The sequence below is a fragment of the Nicotiana tabacum genome, chromosome 10 (assembly GCF_000715075.1).
Source record: "Nicotiana tabacum cultivar K326 chromosome 10, ASM71507v2, whole genome shotgun sequence".
In the NCBI taxonomy this organism is placed as follows: Eukaryota; Viridiplantae; Streptophyta; class Magnoliopsida; order Solanales; family Solanaceae; genus Nicotiana; species Nicotiana tabacum.
Window position 1 is genome coordinate 121090920 of NC_134089.1, and position 11005 is coordinate 121101924.

Consider the following 11005-nt stretch of genomic DNA (forward strand, 5'->3'; position numbering starts at 1 on the left):
CACCAGAAAGGAAATAATCTTGATTTGTGTCGTCAGCTATTAAATAATATTTGTGTCAAAGATGGGAGACAATAAACAAGAAGAATCTACATCAAGTGTCAACAATACATCATCATTGGCATCTTCGCTTATGACAAGAATTGTGTCAAATGCGAAATTTGCGGTAGAAATATTTGACGGGTCCGGACATTTTGGGATGTGGCAAGGCGAGGTTCTAGATGTCTTTTTTCAACAAGGGCTAGATCTTGCTATTGAAGAAAAGAGACCAGATGTTATTGGAGAAGAAGATTGGAGAATTATCAATCGTGTTGCTTGCGGTACCATTCGATCCTACCTTGCTAGAGAGCAGAAATATCCATACACAAAGGAAACTTCTGCAAGTAGATTATGGAAAGCACTGGAGGATAAATTTTTGAAGAAAAACAGTCAAAATAAATTGTACATGAAGAAGAGACTGTTTCATTTCACCTATGTTCCTGGTACCACGATGAATGAACATATCACCAGTTTCAATAAGTTGGTCACAGATTTGCAAAATATGGATACAACTTATGATGATGGTGACTTGGCCTTGATGTTGTTGGCATCACTTCCTGATGAGTACGAGCACCTTGAAACTACTCTACTCCATGGAAATGACGAAGTTTCTCTCAGAGAAGTTTGTTCGGCTTTGTACAGCTATGAACAAAGAAAGCGAGAAAAACAGAAGGGCGGAGAAGGAGAAGCACTATTTGTGAGGGGTCGTCCTCAAAGTCAAACGAGGACAAAGAAGGGAAGATCCAAGTCAAGATCCAGACCCAGCAAAGATGAATGTGCCTTTTGTCGAGAAAAAGGGCACTGGAAGAAAGACTGTCCGAAGTTGAAGAATAAGGCCAAACATAACAATGGAAAGGCCATTATGGATTCAAATGTAGCTGATTGTGATGATTCAGACTTCTCATTAGTTACAACAGAGTCATCAATATCATCAGACATATGGTTGATGGACTCGGCTTGTAGCTATCATATGTGTCCCAACATGGACTGGTTCGTGGAATTTCAAGAAGGAGAATATGGAGTCGTCCACACAGCGGATAACAACCCTCTTACCTCATATGGCATTGGTTCAATACGATTAAGGAACCATGATGGAATGATCAGAACATTAACAGATGTTCGATATGTACCGGATTTGAAGAAGAATCTCATCTCTGTGGGAGCCCTAGAATCAAAAGGGTTCAAAATCATTGCAGAAAATGGAGTGATGAGAGTATGCTCCGGTGCACTAGTGGTAATGAAGGCTAATCGGAAGAATAATAATATGTACCGCTATCGTGGTAGTACAGTTATTGGGACAGCGACAGTGACATCCAGTGACGACAAAGAGGCAGAAGCAACCAAGCTATGGCACATGCGCTTGAGACATGCTGGAGGAAAATCCTTGAAAACTCTATCAGATCAAGGATTGTTAAAAGGAGTAAAGGCTTGCAACTTGGAGTTTTGTGAGCATTGTGTCAAAGGGAAACAGACAAGGGTTAAATTTGGTACAGCGATCCATAATACTAAAGGCATTTTAGATTATGTACACTCTGATGTTTGGGGTCCTTCCAAAACACCTTCATTGGGTGGGAAGCACTATTTTGTAACCTTTGTTGATGATTTTTCTCGAAGAGTGTGGGTGTATACAATGAAAAACAAAGATGAAGTGCTGAGAATTTTTATCAAATGGAAGACGATGGTGGAGAATCAAACAGGCAGGAGGATCAAGTGTATTCGCACAAACAATAGAAGTGAATACAAAAATGATCATTTCAATAAGGTCTATGAAAATGATGGCATCGTCCGACACTTCACTGTTAGACATACACCATAATAGAATGGAGTGGCAGAACGTATGAACCGGACCTTGCTGGAGAAGGTACGGTGTATGTTGTCCAATGCTGGCTTGGGCAAAGAATTTTGGGCTGAGGCAGTTACATATGCATGCCACCTCATTAATCACTTACCATCTGCTGCTATTGATGGTAAGACACCATTTGAAAAATGGTATGGAAAGCCTGCTGTAGATTATGACTCTTTGCACGTGTTTGGCTAAACTGCATATTATCATGTGACAGAGTCAAAATTGGATCCAAGGGCAAAGAAAGCTATTTTTATGGGAATTACTTCTGGAGTCAAAGGATATCGCTTATGGTGTCCTATGACAAAGAAAGTAATATTCAACAGGGATGTTACCTTTGATGAATTTGTTATGGTAAATAAGGTAACAGAAGATACCAAACAAAATGAAGGTGCTTCTAAGCAGGTGGAGTTTGAGGAAAAATTTATTTTTCCTACACAAGAAGCAGAGGAGGAAACAAATGAAGATTACCCTCTGGAAGGAGAGCCAGTACAGGAGATTCCAACTCAGGAACCTCAACAACAACTTGAATCAATAGCAACCAGCAGGCCAAAAAGAATAATAACGAAACCTGTTCGTCTCATAGAGACGGTTGCTTGTGCAACCTCAATTATAGCTGATGATATTCATACCACTTATAAAGATGCTGTCCAAAGTTCAGAAAAAGATAAGTGGAGGATTGCCATGAATGATGAAATACAGTCCCTTCATCAGAATCATACATGGAGATTGGCCAATCTCCCGAAGGAAAGAAAGCAATTGGGTGCAAATGGGTATTTGCAAAGAAGGAAGGATTTCCTAACCAAGTAGATGTTCGCTACAAAGCAAGATTGGTGGCCAAAGGATATGCTCAAAAGGAGGGAATTGATTACAATGAAGTGTTTTCTCCAGTTGTAAAACATTCCTCCATTAGAATTATGTTGGCTTTGGTAGCACAATTTGATTTGGAACTAGTTCAGATGGATGTAAAAACTGCGTTTTTACATGGAAACTTGGAGGAGAAAATCTACATGACTCAGCCAGAAGGATTCAAAGTTGCTGGAAAAGAAAATATGGTATGCAAACTTGAAAAATCGTTGTACGGATTGAAACAATCTTCTAGACAATGGTACAAGCGATTTGACGAGTTTATGTTGCGGCAAGGGTACAAGAGAAGCAAATACGATCATTGTGTGTATTTGCGCAAGCTTAAAGATGGTTCCTTTGTATATCTTCTCCTATATGTTGATGATATGTTGATAGCTTCCAAGAATTCAGAAGAAATTGATAAATTGAAGAATCAACTGAAGAAGGAGTTCGAGATGAAGGATCTGGGTGAGGCAAAGAAAATTCTTGGCATGTAGATAATTAGAGATAGACGTTCAAAGAAACTCTGTTTATCTCAGAAAGAATATTTGAAGAGAGTACTACAACGTTTTGGCATAGATGACAAGACTAAGCCAGTTAGTACTCCACTTGCTCCCCATTTTAAGCTAAGTACTACTATGTCGCCAATGGATGAAGCTGAACGAGAGTATATATCAAAGGTACCATACGCAAATGCTGTTGGTAGCTTGATGTATGCAATGGTTTGCACAAGGCCTGACATTTCACAAGCTGTTGGAGTTATTAGCAGATATATGCACAATCCAGGGAAGGAGCATTGGCAAGCTGTGAAGTGGATTCTACGGTATATTCATAATACTGTAGATATCGGGTTAGTTTTTGAGCAGGAATACAATCAGTCTGTAGTTGGATATTGTGACTCAGATTTTGCGGGTGATCTGGACAAACGAAGATCAACTACTGGTTATGTATTTACTTTTGCAAAAGCACCAGTTAGTTGGAAGTCTACTTTGAAGTGAACAGTTGCTTTGTCTACAACAGAGGCAAAGTACATGGCTATTACAGAGGCTGTGAAGGAGGCAATTTGGCTTCAAGGATTGCTAAAGGAGCTTGGTGTTGAACAAAAAGGTATCACAATTTTTTGTGATAGTCAAAGTGCTATTCAATTAGCGAAGAACCAAGTTTATCATGCAAGGACGAAGCATATTGATGTTCGGTATCATTTCGTACGAGAAATCATAGAAGAAGGAGGAGTCACAATGAAGAAAATTCATACTACGGAGAATCCTGCTGATATGCTAACTAAGGTGGTGACTGCGATCAAGTTTCAACATTGGTTGGATTTGATCAACATTGTTGAACACTGAAGATTGAAGATGAAGACACAACCAAAATTTGTTATTGAGAGAGAATTGAAAATGTGAAATTTTGCCAAGGTGGAGATTTGTTGAAGTTTGGCAAAATGCCAAAGTCCCACATTGGTTGGGAGTTAAGTTTGGGGGGGATTTTTCCCCTATAAAAGAAGGCCTAATGTTTAGGATTGAAACACACCTCTCATTTGCCTTCTCATCTGTTTAAGGCATTTGTATCTTATCTCTTTAGTATTATTTCACTTGTATTTTTGGAGTGGAATAAAATATTGGTTGTGTCCGAGGAGTAGGCAAAATTAGCCGAACCTCGTAAATTCTGGTGTTCCCTTTATTGTTGCTTTACTGTCTTATTTATTATTTGGTGGCTGTCCTAATTTTTGGTATAGTAGTTGTGACTTATTTACACTATATACATTTGGCTTCCGCAACAATTATCATATACTATTGTTGTATTATATTTTGTGTGCTCTTGGAATATGACAAAAAAAAGCTTCCACGTTTGCTTTTATGATATACTTTGTGCACAATATCATCGATCGATCAATCTTATATTATTGACTTTCTATGTAAGATTACTAATGTTCAGTAATGGTTAACATGAATCATCCGACTTGGTTCTCACTTTTATCAATCCTATGAAGTTTGAGTGTTTGAAGGACGGATAAGGTGTATTGATCAATATACTTTACATACCCCATTGAGAAAATTATGCGAAATGATCATTTGCCATGTAAAAGATTGTAGTAGAAACTACTAAAAGTTGTACCTAAAAATACTTGGCCTAAAGTAACGACTAAGTGCTACACCAAAAACTATTTAACTCATCAATACTATTTATTTAGCCTAAAGGAAGATCACACCAGAAAACTAAAGGAAGTAACCTCAATACGACAGTTTAACTTTCCCCCTTACCTTCAAAATTTGGTCTAAAATATTTATTGCTCTGGAAAAGTGAAAACCAATCAACTTTTTTTTTTCATTCCAACATTACTATACTAAGACGGTATATAGTCATTAATTACCCATTTATGGAAAAAACAAGGTAATTTAATCAAATATCATATATTAAAAGTGGTATCAAATGATTTTTTTAATAGGTGTGCCAAAACTTTAATCAACAAATAAAAGGAAGGAGTAAAAATTTTGCTAAAAATAATTTTAACTATCTAAATAATTATTTAAAAAATTAATCCGAGTCATCAATCACGAGTGATGGTTAACTGAAAATTTATTTGGCATCATTATGAGACGAGATTGTTAGAACTTTTGATGTGTGCCTACCATGAGAATACTGATTCTTAGCTGATTAACTGAAAAAAGTATTTGAGATGAGACAAGATTGTTTGAACTTTTTAATTAATGTGAACGAATTCTTGTTCTGCCAAACCCATTACTGAAAGTTTGGCTTGTGGTGGTAGGATACAATGTAACAACACATTACGTTTTCCAATTCATCCACCCACTACTAATGGGGTATATCCCTTACCTGACTATAGTCTTTAAAGATATCATGACGTTTGTAGACTACTTCCAATTTTCCAACAGGAAAAAGATAAACGACAACCAAAAAGTTAGTCAGAAAATTACTGTATAGTCGTTTTTAAAATAATAGCTGAAATATATATATATTTTGTATGTTATATGTAAAATTATACAAATTTTTTATATATTTTTAGTTACCGAATGTAAATAGTTTCTGGCGCGAGCTAAAAGTGATAATACCGTGAAAAATACGTCTAGGTCGTGACCTGTTGGTCAATGAAGTAGTTGAGAACCGTAATGTTTCATATTCAAATTCTAGCTGAGACAAAAATATTAGATAGTTTTTTCCATTTGTTTGAGACTTGGTGGATAGAGTTACGTATACAACCACCTTTTACTAAGGGTGACCACCCTTCATCAAAATATTAAATAGTTCCACTCTAACACCTTCACTTTATATAAGTAAAATATTGATTTTAAATTTATATAACATATATTGCATACCTTTTGTAGGGAAATGTTTTTCACCGTTCAAATTTGAATGCCTTGGGGAAATTTTTTGCTTCACCATTGAGGGGTGAAGAGTAACAATCTCGTGAAATTAGTCAAGGTGCTCGCAAGCTGATTCCAACACTTTGAATATAAATAAATAAAATTTGAAGGAACAAAAAGAAGTTGAAATCCCAGGAATCCTAGTGGGCAAGAATTTCATTTCATTTGATATAATTCCATATTGATAGGCTTAGAAAAGTTGGGTAAAAGATATATCCAAGAAATTTTCATGACCAATCTCTATCTCACTTTATCACAACAACACTTAGATAGTATAAAGCAACAGACTATTTGGGACCAAGTAGAGAAAGAAATGATGATATTTAGAATTACAGGAAGAATAAGAGGGAGAAGAAGAGGAGGAGCTGGAATAAGCAAAAAGATGATGAAACAAGTGGTTAAGGAGTTATTACAGAGTACATTTAGTAGTTGCATTCATTCACATATCACACTCACATGTACTACTGCTACTACTTCCATTCTTTCACTACTGTAAAGTTGTACTAGTTGACTCTCCTTTCAATTGTGACTTTTGGCTCTCCATCTCTTCCTTCTTTCCTTATCAATCAATCAACTCCTTTTTTATGTCAATTTTCTTTCTCCTTTTTTATCCTCTTATTTAATTTTCTCAGGTATTTATTATAGCTAAACCCCATTTTTGCATGTCAAGAATTTCATGTTTTCATTTTTCTTCTTGAGTTTGGGGCTCTAATTATATAATTTCCTTATTATGGGGCCTGCAATCTCAAACTTGTTTAATTGTATCTGTTTCTTGGTCTGCCATTAGCTCGGCTACAACTTTTTGAGCATTGCCATGCTAACAAGTTCCATAATTTAATCCATAAAAATTACTACATGACTTCAGCAAACTAAAAAGCATGTCATTGATGCTTTTTATTCTTGGAAATGGCAAACCATAGGAATTCTGCTATTCAACAGCATTTGCTTTTGGTGTTGTTGATTCATTTCATTGCTACCCTTGGTCAATCTTTAAATGAAGAGGGGCTTATTCTTTTGGAGTTCAGAAAATCCCTCAATGACCCTTATAACAATCTTGAGAGTTGGAATTCTTCAGACTTGAGTCCTTGCAATTGGAATGGTGTTGAGTGTAGCAAAAATGGTCAGGTGATTTCTCTCAGTATCGATCGCCTCAACTTAACTGGTAGTTTATCTTCAAGCATTTGTAAGCTTCCGTACTTGACTAAATTGAATGTGTCAACAAATTTCATTTCTGGCCACATTCCTGATGATTTTGCACTGTGTCAAAGTTTGGAAAAATTGAACCTTTGCACCAATAGGTTCAATGTGGAGTTTCCTGTCCAACTATGCAATATTAGCTCCCTTACACAACTTTACTTATGTGAGAATTACATTTATGGTGAAATCCCTGAGGATATTGGAAACTTGTCACAACTTGAGGAGCTTGTTATTTACAGTAACAATCTCACTGGAAAAATCCCTGATTCTATAGGTAAATTGAAAAGGCTTAGAATTATCAGAGCAGGTCGAAATTATTTGTCTGGTCCTATTCCTGCAGAAATTAGTGAATGTGAAAGTTTACTAATTCTTGGGGTAGCAGAGAATAGGCTAGAAGGGTCTTTTCCAATAGAGCTTCAAAAGTTAAAGAGTCTCACCAGCTTAATTCTTTGGGCTAACTTTTTCTCTGGTGCAATTCCTCCTGAGATTGGAAACTTCAGTAATTTAGAATTGCTTGCTTTGCATGAGAATTCCTTCACTGGATCACTTCCTAAAGAGATTGGAAAGTTAACTAATCTGAGAAGGCTTTACATTTACACCAACCAGTTAAATGGAACAATTCCATGGGAATTAGGAAATTGTTTGAGTGCAGCTGAGATTGATTTATCTGAAAATCAGTTGAGTGGATACATTCCTAAAAGCTTGGGCTTACTTTCTAACCTGAGGTTGCTTCACCTTTTCGAAAACAGACTACATGGTAAGATTCCAAAGGAGCTTGGAAAGTTGAAGTTGCTGAAGAATTTGGACTTGTCTATAAACAAATTGACAGGTAGAATTCCATCTGAGTTTCAGTATCTTGAATTCTTGGAAAATCTACAACTTTTTGACAATCAACTCGAAGGTCATATTCCTAGATTTATTGGCCTCAAAAGCAACCTCTCTGTCGTGGATTTGTCCAAGAATAATCTTGAAGGAAGCATACCTTCAAACCTTTGTCAGTTTCAGAAACTAACATTTCTGAGCCTAGGGTCTAACAAGTTGTCAGGCAATATACCTTATGGCCTAAAAACTTGCAAGTCCATAGAACAGCTAATGCTAGGAGATAACCTGCTCACTGGTAGCTTCTCAGTTGATATCTGCAAGCTTCAGAACCTTTCTTCTCTTGAGCTTTTTCATAACAGATTTTCTGGAATGCTACCACCCGAGGTAGGTAACCTTAGAAAGTTAGAGAGGTTGCTATTGTCACGTAATTACTTTTTCGGGCAAATTCCTCCTGATATTGGAAAACTTGTGAAGCTTGTTGCTTTTAATATCTCCTCCAATCACTTCTCTGGTGAGATTCCACATGAGCTAGGTAATTGTATAAGGCTCCAGCGGCTTGATCTTAGCAACAACTTGTTTGCTGGAATTCTCCCGGGTGAACTTGGCAATCTAGTGAACCTGGAACTGCTTAAGCTATCTGATAATGAGTTTAGTGGACAGATACCAAGTGGCTTAGGTGGACTCGTACGACTTACTGAATTGGAGATGGGAGGGAACTTTTTCTCTGGTAGTATTCCGGATGAACTTGGCCAACTTGGAACTCTGCAGATTTCTCTCAATCTCAGTCACAACGCTCTGAATGGATCAATTCCTAGCAACCTTGGGAACTTGCAAATGCTTGAAACATTGTACTTAAATGACAACCAGCTTATTGGTGAGATTCCAACTTCAATAGGGCAGTTGATGAGCCTGATAGTATGCAATCTTTCTAACAATAACCTTGTCGGATCAGTACCAAATACACCTGCCTTTAGAAGGATGGACTCCAGCAACTTTGCTGGAAATGTTGGGTTATGCACATTGGATTCTAGCCATTGTGATCTTTCTCCAGCCCCTTTGATTGCACCAAATTCAAGCTGGTTGAATCATCGTTCTTCTCGAGAAAAAATAGTTACTGTTGTTTGTGCAACTGTTGGGACGATCTCTTTGATTTTCATTGCACTTATACTTTGGGTCATTAGAGGCCGCCACAGGACAACTTTTGTTTCACTGGACAATCAAGTAAAGCCTGATTCCTTGAATGATCAATACTTTCCACGAAAAGGGTTCACATATCAGGACCTTGTCGAAGCGACTGGTAATTTCTCAGACAGTGCAATCATAGGAAAGGGAGCTTGTGGCACTGTCTACAAAGCTACTATGGCTGATGGTGAATTTGTTGCAGTTAAAAAGTTGAAGTCCCGAGGAGAAGGGGAGAGCGTTGATAGCAGCTTCCACGCTGAATTATCTACTCTTGGAAAAATAAATCACAGAAATATTGTAAAGCTATTTGGTTTCTGCTACCGCCAAGATTGCAATCTCCTCTTATATGAGTACATGGTAAATGGAAGCCTTGGCGAAGTACTTCACGGGAATAAGCCTACTAGCTTGTTAAATTGGAATACCAGGTACAAAATTGCACTAGGAGCTGCTGAGGGTTTAAGCTATCTGCACCATGACTGTAAGCCACATATCATTCACAGGGATATAAAGTCGAACAATATTTTGTTGGATGAACTGCTGGAGGCACATGTTGGAGACTTTGGCTTGGCAAAGCTAATTGACTTCCCTTACTCAAAATCCATGTCTGCGGTTGCTGGTTCATACGGCTATATTGCCCCCGGTAAGACTGGTTTTTAGTCACTTAATGATACTCTTTATTCAGCAGTCCATAGGTAGAGAAGTTGACTAGTTTCTTGATTTTCTTTTTCAGAATATGCATACACAATGAAAGTGACAGAGAAATGTGACATATATAGTTTTGGGGTTGTTTTGCTGGAATTGGTTACTGGTAGGTCTCCAGTTCAACCCCTTGATCAAGGAGGTGATTTGGTGACTTGGGTGAGGAGATCAATTCAAGAAGGAGTGGCAATATCTGAGATTTATGACAAAAGGCTGGATCTTAGTGTGGAAAGAACAAGTGAGGAGATGTCGTTGGTTCTCAGGATTGCTCTTTTCTGTACCAATACATCCCCTGCCAATAGGCCTACAATGCGAGAAGTGATCTCGATGTTGATTGAAGCCAGGGAATCTGTTAGCACTTCACCACCATCTCCAACATCAGAAACTCCTCTGAGTGAGACTGATGCAAAAAAAGGTGCATAAATACAATTTCCTCTATCTCCTTTCCATTTCATAATTCTAAATTTAGTTAACCATCAAAAGGAATTATTCAATATTGAGTGGATGTTCACAAAGGAAAATAGCCAAATCACATACATATATACTTACTAACAGGAACCAGTTTGCATATTCAGTGGCATTTGTGTATTCATGTTTTTCATCTCTGATAATTTAGATTCAAACAGTCATCCTCAGAGAACTAAAATGCAAGCACATTATTTTATTTGCAGGTTCTGCGGAAACATAGACCAATATAGAAAATGAGCTTGCAGAAGTTGTGCCTGTCTCAAGCTGCCAAATTCTCCCTCATTGATTTTAAGCAGAATAGAGTAATAGAGTTAGAAGCATCTCATTATTCATGTACACAACTACACTGGTATCATACTCCCCCCCCCCCCCTCCCCCTAATAATTCTTGAAATTTCTTATCTATTTCTCTGCTGTCCACATCTGTTATCCGTCTGCACATTAACTGCCTAATTGTAATCACTCCTTAAGTTACTAATCAGTTGGTTACTTCTGAAAGCTCCTATTACCAGATTCGGCATTCTTGGTTA

At 37.4% G+C, this 11005-nt stretch overlaps 1 protein-coding gene across 1 annotated transcript; it reads left to right on the forward strand.

Annotated features, from left to right (window-relative positions):
- Window positions 1–6309: 6309 nt before the first annotated feature.
- LOC107806292 (uncharacterized) lies at window positions 6310–11005 on the forward strand. The gene is made up of 3 exons (XM_016630420.2): window positions 6310–9949; window positions 10040–10423; window positions 10680–11005. The coding sequence occupies exons 1-3, from the start codon at window positions 7015–7017 to the stop codon at window positions 10694–10696; spliced, it is 3336 nt and encodes a 1111-aa protein (XP_016485906.1). The 5' UTR covers window positions 6310–7014; the 3' UTR covers window positions 10697–11005.